This window comes from Labrus bergylta, chromosome 9 (genome assembly GCF_963930695.1).
Source record: "Labrus bergylta chromosome 9, fLabBer1.1, whole genome shotgun sequence".
Classification (NCBI taxonomy): domain Eukaryota; kingdom Metazoa; phylum Chordata; class Actinopteri; order Labriformes; family Labridae; genus Labrus; species Labrus bergylta.
This window is the reverse complement of record NC_089203.1, coordinates 11,373,423-11,388,125: the sequence shown is the minus strand read 5'-3', so window position 1 is coordinate 11,388,125 and position 14,703 is coordinate 11,373,423. Positions and strand designations below refer to the sequence as shown.

Here is a 14,703-nt window from a genome sequence, read left to right as displayed (position 1 = left end):
CTGGCACTGATGTGGACAGTTTTAGACTTGCCTGGAGAACGCACAGTGGAGCCACAAGATGCGCACTGGGCGCTACAGCTTGGGAGGAGCTTCGGGATTTTTCCTCCTCGTTCCACTCGAGTGAAGACTCGTTTGCAAAGGAGATATAGTGGAAAAGGTGAGTCCAGTTATACGTGAATAGCTTTCCTTTAGACTTCAGTGACAAAAATGCATGTCTGAGGTTAAAATGATTTGAATTCTCTGTTATGTTTTGGAAGCGTAACTTATTGTTACTGGAAGTGTTGTACGTGCGTAATTTGGCTGTGAGGAGGACATTTGAAAAAGAGGTCGAACAAGTGTCCAGATTACGCAGAACAGGAGATGATCTGTGTTGGAGGTGAATGGTTTGCACCTGTCGATTTGGTTGATTGAGCTTGGAGAGCTTCTTGGAGATGATTGAAGGCGCACTATTCAGTAAGTTGATTAAATGGTTACAAATTACGCACATCAATGCAGCTTCGATTGGCAGTAAGGTATCTAGGCATAATTTAACGGCTGTGCGTACTGAGTATGGTGAAAGATTACACAAAGGCATAAGATCGCCTCAAGTCAAGTATTACCATCGCTGATCAGAAAATTGTGTTTGACATATTACTGATGCTTTGTAAGGTGCACATGTCGCCTGCAGTCTGTCTGATAAATCTCTGACTGTGTGCTCCTGTGTGTGGGGCTGCTCTGATGGCAGAGGGTGCAGGGATCGGCATGTTTTTGGTTTTATGGCAGTGCAACACTTGTTGTCATGACCACATTGTCCATATAGATTCAAAATGAACCTGTAAGTCATTTACAAGATGGGTGTATGTATATTCTGTGTGCCTGATACTTTAATCTCTCTCATAGGCTTCACACCTTGTATTTTACTTCATTTACTCAAATCTTCTGGACCATGGAAAGACTAAGTTCTGCTTTTAGTTGTTAAAATCACCCTCATCTATACTTATGGTTTGTTGTCTAGGCCTTTTGCTGCTTGACGCATTAAGAGAGAGAACAATATGACTCATGTCATAGATACATATTGCAATAAAAATCCACAACACTAGTGCAAATTTAAATGCACTCCATCTTCAAAGAAAACTTTCAGGGTTTACGTGAGCCAAAGAATAAGTGCAAAGTCAATTCAGGTCTGTGAGTCCATAAAAAAAAAAAAACCAACAAGTGTTGAGTGTTTAGCACCCACAAGTGAAATACTTTAAAACCAGAGTATCACTGATTTGGCTAAAGACTCTGGCTGCTTCCAGTGTCACTTAATTAAATTAGCATTCATCTGCTTAATGAGGTGTCAGAGCCTTGGCCGTCATTTAAGATTCAAGCACTAACAGTAGTTTTTATACGAGCAGCAACAAAATGTTTTCCCTGTATTCAACAGGAGTTGCAACCTCTCACAGGTACATAAAAAGATTTGAAAATGAGCTGCTGAGAGTATCCTGAACATAAAGGATTTCTTCCTGAAATCAACTTGTGCACCATGTCCCAGCACCAATCTTTGTGGCAGAAATAAGACATGCTTTGCAATATTCCCTTTATGAGATACAGACTGTGAAAGAGAGGAGTCTGCAGCTCTAATGATGTGGCTTTGAACCGACTGACTTTTCTTGATCACATTGCTACCGCCATCATTTTCCTTTTGCCTTTATAATGACACAAGTGTTCGTGAAAAACTGCAGGGTACGTGCACAAAATGTAAAACCAACGTAACCTAGCAGGCAATTGTACCAATGCCATGTGACAAAACTGTATTTTCTATAAAATTACCGCACAATGGAAATAAAGTCTATTTTGTCTGAGGATTTGAAGTTTTAGATGACTGAGTTTGAGTGCAAAAAGAGCTGAAATGTGTATTTCCTTTGCCAAGCTTGTCTAAACCAACATCTCCTCAATGCAATCTTAGGCAATTATTCTAATAATTAGACTGAATTCATTCGAGAATGTTAAAATCTTCTGAGCTGCACTGATTCATTACTCATGTTTAATACAGAATTTCTTATCAGCAGTATGACATTTACAATGAAAACTTCCAATTCAATGTGACATGAATAGAATATGGAAATGGTTCAACATAAGTTCCATACAGTGGGATTTCATTTACATTTATCTATGCACAAACATATTGTGCAGCATAAAGAGAAGAACAAAATCTGATAGGAGATATTCAGGAGATCAAAATATTAGACCGTGGGTTCAATTCCCACCAGCGCTAACTTCTGGATTGGTCGTGCGTTCAAGCATAAACAAGTGACAGTTTTTGCTGGTGTGAAACCAGTGAGGCATCATGTTTTGGTCCCTTCACCAAAACCCATAATGGTTGTTTGGGGTCAGACGTGGAGTGGGGAATACTTGAGAAACATCCTCCTGTGCTGAGAAGAAAAACGGGATGAAACCCTTTAAATTTGAAAGCACAGTCAGCAGTGACAGGAGATGCAGATCAGGGGTATTAACAGGGGTAATAAATAAACTCCTCAAGCTTTTATTTTCAAATCATTACCTCTATCGTTTCTTTTCATACTTTAGTCGAAACACTGTCCTGCCTCGTTTGTGCCACAGAATGATTTTGTTTCATGTGATTTCTCTCCTCAGTTGTCAGCTCAGCTTTGATCTGGCATCTTCCGCGAAAATGAGCCCACCAGACACGTCCAACAGCACAGCCGAAGGGGAGGAGAGTGAAACCGATCCCTTAATTCTCCTCAACAACAGCATGGATTTCCATACACCTGGCTTTCACACTGACATCACAAAACACGTTGGAGTTCAGATCACATTAATCACAGCATATTCTCTCATCATTCTGCTGGGGCTGCTGGGGAATTCTCTTGTCATCTACATGATTATTCGCTACAGGAACATGCGAACTGTGACCAATTTCTTCATAGCTAACCTGGCCCTGGCAGACCTCCTGGTGAACACTCTCTGTTTGCCCTTCACTCTGATTTACACTCTGTTGGATGAGTGGAAGTTTGGGGCTGTGTTGTGCCACATGGTTCCCTTTGCCCAGGCCTTGAGTGTGCACGTATCCATCCTGACTCTGACAGTCATCGCTTTGGAGCGTTACCGCTGCATCGTCTTCCACCTTGGTCGGCGCTTGACTTGGCACTCCAGCTTCCTCATCATGGCCTTCACCTGGACTACCTCTGCTGTTCTGGCAGCACCCTTGGCCATCTTCAGAGAGTACCGCCATGAACAGATCCTGTCTATCAATATGGATTTTGCGGTTTGTTCAGAGAAGTGGCCCAATGGTTCCAGTAGTGATGGGGTCATCTACAGCCTCTTCATGCTGCTCCTACAATACATTATCCCTTTGGCCATCATAAGCTACGCTTACATCTGCATCTGGGTCAAACTGAAGAACCATATCAGCCCGTCCAGCCGCAATGACAGCATCAACCGCCGCAAAAAGACCACCAAGATGTTGGCGCTGGTGGTGGTGGTGTTTGCTATCTGCTGGCTGCCATTCCACGTGTTTCAGCTGGCCAGCGATCTGGACCTGGTGCTAAGGCTAAAAGAGTACAAACTGATATACACAGTGTTTCACATCATAGCTATGTGTTCAACTTTTGCCAACCCTTTCCTCTATGGGTGGATGAATAAAAACTACAGGACTGGCTTCCTCATGGTCTTTCGTTGTGAGGATAAGCCGGATTCTTTCCACCCAGAGGGCTCATTCAGGACTCGCTCAATAAGAGGTCTGACTCTGAATGGTCGCAATGGTGGACATCCTCCAACTGCTGTGTGAGATTAGCACCTTTGAAAAAGCCTATTTATGACTGAACACATTGAAAGCACTTTCACGTTTGTGGTGCCTGTGATACTATGTAGCCTTTTGACTTGAATGGTCTGAGCTTGAGTATCTTTGTCACTGAAGAAGACATCAAGGTTTGCATGCAAATCGTTTAATGTAAGGCTTGTCCCTTCTTTGTAAATGGTACTTGTGAGAAATCAGTGGTTTAACCTATTGAAATATGTGTTTAAATGTTTTCTATGTTGTTATTTAACTTGCTCAGATGTATAATGTGTTTCCTGTAACTGCAGAATTATTGTTGGTATATGTAAAGGTCCAGTTAATTGTACTATCGATTGCATATACTTAGACCATTAATGTGTTCATATAATGCAGGGAAAAGAGACTTTATTGGTATAGTATTTTTCATACTTGTTTTTCCATTTGTTGGCTGTCCAGAACTTTTGGATGAGTTTTGTTTAATTAATCCAATTACTGCCTTTTGGATGCATTCATTCAATCTTCATCTAAAGAATCCAGATAAGGCTGTACATGATTTTTTTTCCATCAAAGGAATAAACGGCTCCAACCTGTCAATCAGCTGTTCCTGATTAAATGGACCAGCAGGCCTCTGTGTCCAAAGAAATGGGGCTAAAAACCACTGAACTTCATAAAGTAAAAGGAACACGTTACTAATATCTTCACAGCTTTGAGGATACTTAACAAGGATACTTTTTTAATAATGAACACGGGAACATTGTAGAGACATAATCCATGACTTTACCTCACGTTTCTCCAACAGTTTATTTGACCTTCAGGAAAAACTAGTTTTTTGAGCCTCCATGCCGAATAAAAGGACATTGGCTTGGAACGAAAATAAGTATACAGCAAGGTATGTGCGACAAGGTCATTCCAAAATGATACTGAACTCAGCTACCATTATGTCGATTTAACAAATTGAGTTAGCAGACAAGTGCATCCACCCCTGTTGTTGTAACAGAGGAAAGATAAAACCTCAGTTTGACAGTTGCACCATCTACATAGAGAAGGGAAGATATCCTACTTAATAATGAGGGAATGCAGACACAAAGAGGTTCATCAAAGTCATACACCCAAATCTTCCAAATGTCATCCAATAAAGCATTTAACACACAAGTTATCTGCATAGTGAGATTGATTTTTTTTAGTTGAAAAAATGTGAATATGGTTTATAATGCTGATTCTTGACACCCACACTGTTGAATTCCTGTCTCAGCATTGGATGGCAATGGGTTCCCATAGAAGCTCTGAGCCTTTATCAGGACTACCAGCAGACTAAATGAGATTAGCCCCTTGGCACTGAACCTATGGCTAAGAGCTAATGCATGAAGAATTTGCTCCTAACCAGATTTTTCAGGCATTATTTCACTATGCTGAAGAGATTATCCATGTCCCTCAATAAAGCTTGCTGAAAGGGTGTTCTTTAAAAAAAAACAAAAAAGAAAAGACAAGGTCAGATTAACCTTAATATTTCTGTAAGGTCCCAGTTTTACAAAGGGATTAACCGATGTCACTTTTGGTTGTTTTGACAATATTAAAAGAAAAATCTAACTCTGAGGTTTCGTATCAAGAACTTTGAAATATGGTTTGACATTTTGCATAGTCCCCTGCTGCCCTCTAGTGTTCAAACTAGACAACGCATCTGAACAACCGGATATGACGTCAATCTGTGACCTTCTCTCTCGCTCTAGGCCGAGTCACGTTTGACATGATTTGTTGGTGGCTGCATGGCTGAAGTTCATCACGGCTGGAGAATAAGATGCAGGAACGTATTCTGTGATTTTTGTCGTCACACAGGTAAGACTGTCTACCTCTAAAATCCCCGATATGCTTTTTGAATGTGGGTCAGATACATTTCTGGGTCATGCAGTCCATTCATTCATGGGGTTCACTTTATGCTAGGTTAGCTTATGCTATCGAGGAAGTGCGGACGTGACTAACGTGACTAACGTGACTAACCTTATATGTGATGTGAAACACTTTAGGATTACAATTAGGAATGTGTGCTGATAGTTTTAGTTTAATAGATTATCCCGTAGACTTTTAATTAGTCACGTACACTTTTATCTGCCTGACAGCTGTCATGTAGTGTTCATGTTAGTCTACTTCCTGGTAATGGCAATAGCCTTTTATGAAGTGTAAAAAGTATTCCAAAAAAACCCTATAATCCTACATGTCATGCTTTTTTAATTGCTTGCCTTACCCAGTGACTGAAACATGAACTGCCCCATTAATGGAAATGCCATACAAGTGACTTACTGTGTGTTTACAAAGAGCAAACACAGCGTTCACTATTCTCCTGCATTTGAGCAAACTGTCTGGTTTGTTCTGTGTTTCTGCAGGGTATTGCCTCAGTAAACACACGGAACAATGGTGAAGTATTACTGCTGCGCAGGTTTGCTCAAAAGCACCTGGGACCAAGTGTGTGTTGCTTTTTGGCAACGCTACCCCAACCCTTACAGGTAAGGTTCAATTTCATCTCTTTATCATGTCTTCCACAAGCACTTCTCAACCACCACCGCACACACATCATTGTTTTCTCAGCATGTGTATGTTGAGAAGAAATCGCGTTGGTACAGCTTTGAGGTATTTTAAATGTTACTGTTAGTAGATTTTCGACCCCAATGCAGATTTAGGTGATGTGCTTTTTTCCATAGAGTTTATGTGGTGGTGAAAATAGACTGAGAATAAAGTATAACAAGGTGACATAACTCTGTGCTTTAAACACTTAATGCAAATTAATTCATTGCAGATATGTTTTGCAGATTGAAAAACTACACCTATTGGCAATATATCTAACCTATTAAGTTTTTATGAATGCGATTATATCCAGCTGAAATGATTGTCCAAATAATGCAAACATATGTAATTACAAGCTACCTTATATGACATTCAACTTGAACTAGAGCCTGCAAGCTCGCTGTTGCAGTACGCTGCCAAACATTGCCACAAAAGTATCTTGGCATTACAGTTACATGATCATTTTGAAAGCGTCACGGGTAGAGAATCACAGAAATGTACGATCCACCTATCGCTCTTCCATCTTACTTACTAACTAGAGTTCAGTTACTGATCCGCTTATCTTTTTAAGGAAATGCACTGAAAGAAAAAATACTTTGAAAGTTCCCACGTAGAAAGTTCTTACACTACCTTGTCATGACGTGTGTTCTCTAAAGCTGCAAACAAAATGTTTTGTTGTCATTGTAGTAATTCTATAGCCAGTCATATGGGAGAAAAAAAATCTACATTGCTAAATATGTGCAGAGTGAAGTGTTCCCTGATGACGCAAGAGATCTTGATTTAACCCCAGGTAATAGCAATCTAATAACATAATAGTTTGATACAGTTCTGTTCTCAATGCTTAATTTAATAGTAATACTTCCATTTGATGCAGAGACCCTTCTTCCCATTATCTGACATTGTGTTGACCAAACAATAATATTTACTGAAATGTTTTTTTTAAGTACATTCTGTTAGTAAGTATATTTAACTGTATGTATTGTTTAAAAAGGTTGCAGACTTGCCCAGATATATTAAATGTGTTTTGATCCATAACTTTCCTTCTGTCCCACAGTAACCATGTTTTGACGGAGGATATCATTTTCCGGGAGGTCACCCCAACAAACTGCCTAATTTCCCGACGTCTGTTGACCAAAACGAGCCGAGCACCTCGCTGGATGGAGCGATACCTTCCAAAGCAAATGGCCAGCTCAGCGTACATCATCGAGGACTCTATTGTGGACCCCAAGAGAAGGACCATGACCACACTGACATGGAACATCAGCCACGCTCGCCTCATGGTACCAAAGCGTTTGCACACACACACACACACACACACACACACACACACACACATCAATGCACAGAGTAACAACACAACCTTATGTTGCCTTTGTTTTTCCCTCTGTGTTTCAGTCGGTGGAGGAGCGATGTGAGTACCGAATTAACCCTGAGAATGGCGGCTGGACAGAGATTAAAAGAGAAGCTTGGATCTCCTCCTGTGTGTACGGACTGACTAGAGCTGTTCAGGTCAGTAGAGTAAAGAGGAGGAGGACACTATGTAGCAGCCCGGGGAAAGTGGTGCGCAGCGTCTGAAAGGGAGACTTTAATTCTGTAATTGGAAACATAATACAAAGTGTTAAGATGCAACAGCAGGAGTTGAAGCTGTTTGCCCAAATAGTTTTTTCTTGAATGAGTTATGACATGAGTGTGAGAGGGCTTTTATTGTTGTCCAGCTCTGAGAACATGTGTTAGTAAATATGTGACGGCTTGAGTTACAGGATGTCACCATCAGACTTTGTGTCTTGTCTTTCCAGGAATTTGGCCTTGCAAGGTTCAAAACCAGTGTGACAAAGACCATGAAGGGCTTTGAGTATGTGCTGGCCAAAATGCAAGGTAAGTGGTCAAGACTAAAGACATTTGTACTTGCATAACTTCGATAAAAGCCTTTTTGAATTGATGTTTAGACGAGTCAAATGATCTGCAGTGAAAAAAGAACAATAACAAAGCATCATTCATCCTAGCATGGGTAAGATTAGCAGATGTTAAAGTGGACAGCAGTTTGAGGGGATTATGGGGAAAAAGTGACTCCTTCTTATTAAGAGTGGATCTTAGGAAAGTTAAACTTGAATAACAAAGTTCATGGTGGAATGGATTGGACCACTGCTCTCTCTGTTCAGAACATGTAAGATGACTTCTTCTATAAGTATTGTTGTTTATGACAAAAAATGTAAAATGACTGTTTATTAGAAAGCAGAAGTAATCACTTATAGGCTTTACCATATTTTTTAAAAATTATAACTATGAAGTTTAATTTTTGTTAAAGCTGTCAAATCTTAAATACAACTTTTTAGTCTCTGTCAGGGATCGAACAAGATATCAAATTCATGAACACCTACACACCCTAAAGATATTGATGATGGGTATGATGATGATGGTTTTGTTTGTTAATGATGGTTTTGATGCTGTTTAGAACTCTAGAACAGCTGTTGATGTTGTGCTTTGCCTCTGCACTGCCTGTCGGCCCCTGTGTGTCCGATCAGACTTAAAACTGTTTCCTCCTCTAGATCCTTACTTGTGTTGTTCTTAATCTCTGATGTATGTCGCTTTGGATAAAAGCATCTGCTAAATGGATTGTAGAATTGAAGAAAATACACATGGTGTTTGTCTAAGTCCGATATTACTTGAATAAAACTATATTAAAGTAATATATTTGAATTGTTTGGGATTTCCAGTGCATCTGTTTACGGTATATCTGAAGTAGTGATGATTTGTTGCAGCAAATCAGAGTGTATGATTAACAAAAATATATATATATATATATATATATATATACTGTAAGTGTTTGATAAGTAATTCTGAACTTTAAATTGATCGTTTTTTCTAGAACAACATGAATCTATTTATGCTGACATTGTAACACACTGTTGTCTTCTGTAGGTGAGACTCCATCAAGAACTTTGGCTGAAACTGCTACAGAGCGAGCGAGAGAGACGGCGCTGGCAGCTAAGGAGAAAGCCAAAGATCTTGCCTCACATGCCCAGAAGAAGCAATACGTGTGATGAGAAATATGCATACATCATCAGTTATTTACAACTGATACTGGGACACGTTTATCTTCACCCCCCTGACCGCTGGGGCTAAGACAAACTGGTCCCAGTAATGGGGAGATGCCTCTATGAGGAAGCTTCCAACTTAAATGGTGGGTGGACCATAAAAGGCTTGAGCTGGTCTAAGAGCCTCTTTCAGTCTCCTTGTTTGCCTCATGTTGAATATGTTTGACCTTTTCTACCAGATCATCTCAGTGTTTACCAGAGATAGTGATAGAGGAAGCAATAGTTGATTGTGGCTCCGGGTGCCATAAAATGATCCAAGCACTTTGCCAAGCTCGATGCTTTCCACTCAGACCTTTGCTCAACCTCTGTGCCCATCAGCGTTAGCTTTTTACTCTGTTCCTTTGAGTATGTCGTGTTTTGTAATAGCTTTGTATTATTACCAGCTGAAACTAGCATACCACACGATATGTGATTAATCTTAATCCAGGTGTACGATTTACTCCGTTCTATGTTTTGTTGCTTAATGTAAATTCACCCAACCACACCTTAATAATCCTACCAAGACTGATTGCTTCAAGTTGAAGTGTATTGACTGAAAAGGGGTCCTTATTGTTGGCAGTCAGCTATAAGAAGAACATACTCATTGAGCTCTTTTGAATGGTGATACAGTCTGGTCATAATGCATTTAAGCATCTTTTCCACACATACAATGACACCTTGTATTGTACAATTATTGTAAGTCCAGTGATACACCCAACAAGAAATGTGCTCTTACTGAATCAAATAAAAGCAGCTTGTCAACAAACTGACTGATTCAATTCTAACCATCATCTTGTGATGTTTTTGAACACTTAGCGGTTCCAGGAAAGAACATTGTTTATCATGCTTACCCTAGTAGATATTTTTGCATAGATCTAATCTTCGCAGGCGGCTGTTTCTAAATTCCTGCTGGATTTCTTCCCCAGCATGTTACTGATTTAAAGAGCCTAGACCTGATGGTCAGTCAGTCAGTCAACCTGTTCTGTTAACTACTGCATGGTCTTACAAATACAAACACATACTGGGTTGTGCAGCTGCACATATTGTGGTTATAAGTGGTTGCAAATAACGAGTCAAAACTGCTCTAGTCCTACAAGGCCAATCCCCAGTCTCTGTACTTTCACTCTTCTATCCCCTGAAAAGGGAGCTCTTTGGAGTTGCTGTTGAAACTTTCCTTGGTGGCTCTCAACTTGGGGTCAAGACAACTCCAAGGGGTAGCAGAACATACATGAGGAGGTACAAGATGATAAAAAAAGGGGGGGGGGAAATAAGATACTTTAAATGAGCTGAGACTTTTTATGACCTTATTACATAACTATATAGTTTCAGACAGCTGAAATTTGTCTGGAGGATATACAAGTATAGCTGGTGATTAAAAAAAAGATATGGAGTATTGTTGAGTTTAATTGAAACCATCAGGTCTTATAAAATGATCAGGAACAACATATAAATATAGAAAATATTTATTCAATAAAAAAAGCTTACACCAGTACAAAAATGCTACATAATATTACTGGGCGGAGAGACAGATGAATGCATACATAAGAATAAATGATAATAGGGCATCTTGCATATACAAAGTGAAGAAAGAAGCACCTCCTGTTATTAAATAGATTTCAGTAAATATGATACACACTTGTAAAACAGCTGACTTTGCTCAGTTATTAAGTATACATTACCTGCCTGACGTTTGCTGCATGCATAATTGACATTGATGCTGACAGTGCTTGAGCAATGATGTGAACAGCTGCGATGTACTAAAATATCTTTAATACTAGGCATCGGAATCCTTGCACTTACAGACTGAAGTGTGTACAAATGCACCTAATGAACACGCGGTACGGTTATTTAGTTGCCAGTTAAAAATGTGCAAATATGACCAGTTCATTTCTGTTCACGGTTTCATTTTGATATTCATCCACAATCCTTCAGAATAAAAAAAACAAGTGCAATGTGAGGACGTTTTGTGCAACAGAAGATAAAGATCAAAACAAATGGCTGACCTTAAATAAAAGTACAATACAAAAAAATAGAACCGATGTATGTTCAAGTGCATGCTACACATGACATGACTGAAAAATAAACTGTGTGCTAAGGAAATGCTGTATTGAATAAAAAGAGATCTGATTTAAGGCAGAATTCAGTATAGATATAATGAAGTCAAGAATAAGTTAAGAATATTGAATAAAAAGCACTTATTTGGATTTTTTTTTTTTTTTTAAAAGCTCCTTAAGATTAAGGAGCAGACATTTTCAATCATTCAAAGTTACAGACGTCTCATGTCCTTTAAAGAAATGCTAATGCTTGCCAGAAAATATAAATGCATAAAGTTACATCCATCCCAGCCCAGTGATTTTTACTGCTTATCAGTGCAAATGGACTCATTCATAATAGCATCATTTAGCTTGTAGTCTGACATAAACTGAAGAAAAGACACCAAAGTTACTCCTGTAAAAATACAAAATGTTCAGTTGTATGGTAACCTCTTTCTACATCCTTCTCCTCTGTCTGCTTGTTTTTGGAATGTTTTCTCCTCCTTCTGTTCCTTGGGTGACATAATGCGAGTTACCGTTTCACTGCCGTCATAGCCAGGCTTTATCCATGCTGGAGTAACAGTGGTCTGAATCAGTGTGTGTCATGCTCAGTCCGTCAGAGTCCATGCAGTCAAACACGATGCTCTCCACATCAACCTCCACATCCTCTGTAAACAAACAAAGGTCACATCCATTAGTAGAAAAATGACAACATTAATATCACAGTTAATAGAAGAAGAAAAAAACTAGCCAGGGTTATATGATAGCTTTAACATTCAGGGCTAATGATATAACATTAACATGATGATATCTTCTTTGTTCTCTTACTTGATTTTGTATTTTCTACTTCAAATAATAAAGACCAGAATAAGGGTGGGAAAAAAAAATCATCTTTTTAAAAAAGCAATACCAATGCTACCAATACCAGTAACTGCAATGGCTTCATGTACAGCCTAAAATGTTGACTTCAGTTATCCGGCTAGTATGCCATTCAATTCACAGATATGATATTTGATATTTATCCAATTACCCTCACTAAACATAAACTGGTTTCAGGTACATTATTACTATGTCAGTATAACAACAACAACAACAACAACAACAAAACAGTGTGGTGCTTGTAGAGACTGTAGTGTTTCAATCAGTGTTTTTCAACCGATCTTGAGTATATGGTGTAATTGCACTTATATCCGAGGGAGTCTTGGTATCGACCAATACTCCAGTCTAGGTATCGAAAACGTCTGTTCAGAAAATGCTTTTGGAATATCTGTACTTACTGAAGCAAAAGCTGTTATTATTATTTTTTTTAGATATATCAATGCAATGCAACTATGCTGAGGTGAGACCCTCTCTTCTTGTGCCTGAGGCCTACCTCTATCAGAGTCGGACCTCTCAGAAGACATGGTCGACCCCTGGCTGTTGTTTCTCATCCTCTCTGTGCCTCTCTGCAGCTGCTCCAATCGAACCTGCAGCTCTCTCTGCTCCCAGCGAAGGCGGCCCTTCACCTGCTCTGCACACTCATCCTGCTCCTGCAGCTTCTGAAAAGAGGAAGCAGTAAGAGAGACATGCGAGCAGTCATTAAAAAAATTATTTGTAGGCCAACATGCATAGCCGATGCAAAATAAATGCTTTTTTTTTTTTTAAAGGCAGATAACGGGACATGCTTTTTTTGAGAGTGGAACATCCTGTGGATTCAACAGAACAGGGAAAACATTATCAGTGTTGACAATCAACCAGGACTTCTGCCAGTCGTCTCTACCTTTATGTGAAGCTGGGCTCGTCTCAGTAGATTGAGGGTGGTGTTCCTCATCGAGTCAGACGACAGAGGGACTTGCTTCTTGAGCTGCTCCAGGCAGAACCTCAACTGAGCCCTTCTGCAAAGCACAATAAAAAGCAAAAACTTGTGGTTTTGATACGTGCAAGTGAAAACAGTAGCTCAACATTATTGCCAATTACAGTAGGAACAACTGGCTTTGGAAATTTTAGAATACTTATAGTGACAAAAATTCCCCATTACCTGTTTTTCTCCAGCTCATTGTGAACTGACCTGCAGAAACAAAGATAAATTGTTTTTAGTTCTGAAATGGTTTCATGACAATAGCTTGCTGCTGAGCACTGTGTTATCACAACTGAGTCAAGTACTACAGAAACTACACAACCACGCCCTCTTGTCAGTTATGTAATGCAATCACCTATTGCCACCAGCAGATATCTTTTTGCTCTTCTGTTTGCTCCTCTTATCGGAGTAATCTGGACTGAGAGGCAGGACTGAGGCGTATCCATGTTCTGCCTCTGTGTAGGAAAACAAATCAAAAAGAAAATATTTTAGAAAAAACTCTTAAAAACTTAAATGCAATGGTATGTAGTGTCATATAAAGTTTCACTTTGTGAGAATTAGTGATCCCTGGTGCTAGGAGTATATAACATGCTATATTAAATCTACTACGGTCTGTGACAGGCGTTGAAAAAGAGCATTGATTGCTGTCATCAGCATCACCATCAGCTGGAGGGTCTGTTTTTGGCGCCATCACACACTACATATCCACTGTCTTACAGCCACTTTCTGTAAACTGGCGAACAGAAATAACCAGTACAGTGTCTAAAGTATCTGTATATAGACTTTAATGTGTAGTATTGCCCTTTTCTAGCTCTATTTCATTCATCGTTAGAAGCGCTCACCGCCGCTCAGATTCATTTTCAAATTGGACCAGATTGGCGCCTTTGAGTACAAAGATGCGGCCGATATGTAGGTCACTGAATCAAATTGTAAAGATCGACTAAATAAACCTTTGGGTAAGAATCTCGATTGTTTCACACAGAACTGCATTAGATCAGATTCCTGTATCGTGTTTTGCATGCATAGATGCTGTTGGTTCATTGTGCATTCTGTTGTTTTAACAATAACCAACTTCCTCCCCTGTAGACTAACAATTTGTCCCAAAATACTTACCCCGCTCTCTTCTTTCGAGAAACTCCGCAGCCCGAAGAAGCACCTGGATGTTGCAAATGTTTCCTTCCATTATTATTTTTTTGTTAAAATACAACAAAAGCGGGTAAACAACCTACTATGGCGCAAAGCGTCAGTAGCCTGAAGTAGCTGAAGCTGTGTCTGTGCTACGTCCTCAAGCCACTCAAGTCCCAACACTGCAGCTGCGTTCAGGTCCTCACGTAGGCTCAGACTTTTCCGGCTTTCGCAACAAATACAACCATCCCTGTTGATGAGAGAAACGATCGTCTTTAAATACGGCATAAACAGCAATTATATGGGAGAAATACTACTATAAAT

At 39.6% G+C, this 14,703-nt stretch overlaps 3 protein-coding genes across 4 annotated transcripts; 2 read left to right on the top strand and 1 right to left on the bottom strand.

The window, feature by feature from the left end:
* Positions 1-4,910, top strand: npy7r (neuropeptide Y receptor Y7). 2 transcript variants are annotated; one of them, XM_020639449.3, is made up of 2 exons: positions 1-157; positions 2,614-4,910. In XM_020639449.3, the coding sequence occupies exon 2, from the start codon at positions 2,651-2,653 to the stop codon at positions 3,764-3,766; it is 1,116 nt and encodes a 371-aa protein (XP_020495105.1). In that variant the 5' UTR covers positions 1-157; positions 2,614-2,650; the 3' UTR covers positions 3,767-4,910. The 2 variants fall into 2 exon arrangements, with proteins under 2 accessions (XP_020495105.1, XP_065815116.1); XM_065959044.1 differs by lacking the exon at positions 1-157 and adding an exon at positions 196-453.
* Positions 4,911-5,430: 520 nt separating this feature from the next.
* Positions 5,431-10,150, top strand: prelid1a (PRELI domain containing 1a). The gene is made up of 6 exons (XM_020639480.3): positions 5,431-5,587; positions 6,133-6,252; positions 7,365-7,590; positions 7,706-7,819; positions 8,107-8,185; positions 9,230-10,150. The coding sequence occupies exons 2-6, from the start codon at positions 6,161-6,163 to the stop codon at positions 9,349-9,351; spliced, it is 633 nt and encodes a 210-aa protein (XP_020495136.1). The 5' UTR covers positions 5,431-5,587; positions 6,133-6,160; the 3' UTR covers positions 9,352-10,150.
* Positions 10,151-10,831: 681 nt separating this feature from the next.
* mxd3 (MAX dimerization protein 3) lies at positions 10,832-14,542 on the bottom strand. The gene is made up of 6 exons (XM_020639436.3): positions 14,368-14,542; positions 13,610-13,709; positions 13,435-13,464; positions 13,177-13,291; positions 12,790-12,955; positions 10,832-12,085 (listed from the first exon to the last, which is right to left on the bottom strand). Exons 1-6 carry the CDS (start codon positions 14,435-14,437, stop codon positions 11,967-11,969), a joined length of 600 nt encoding a protein of 199 aa, XP_020495092.1. The 5' UTR covers positions 14,438-14,542; the 3' UTR covers positions 10,832-11,966.
* Positions 14,543-14,703: the final 161 nt, after the last annotated feature.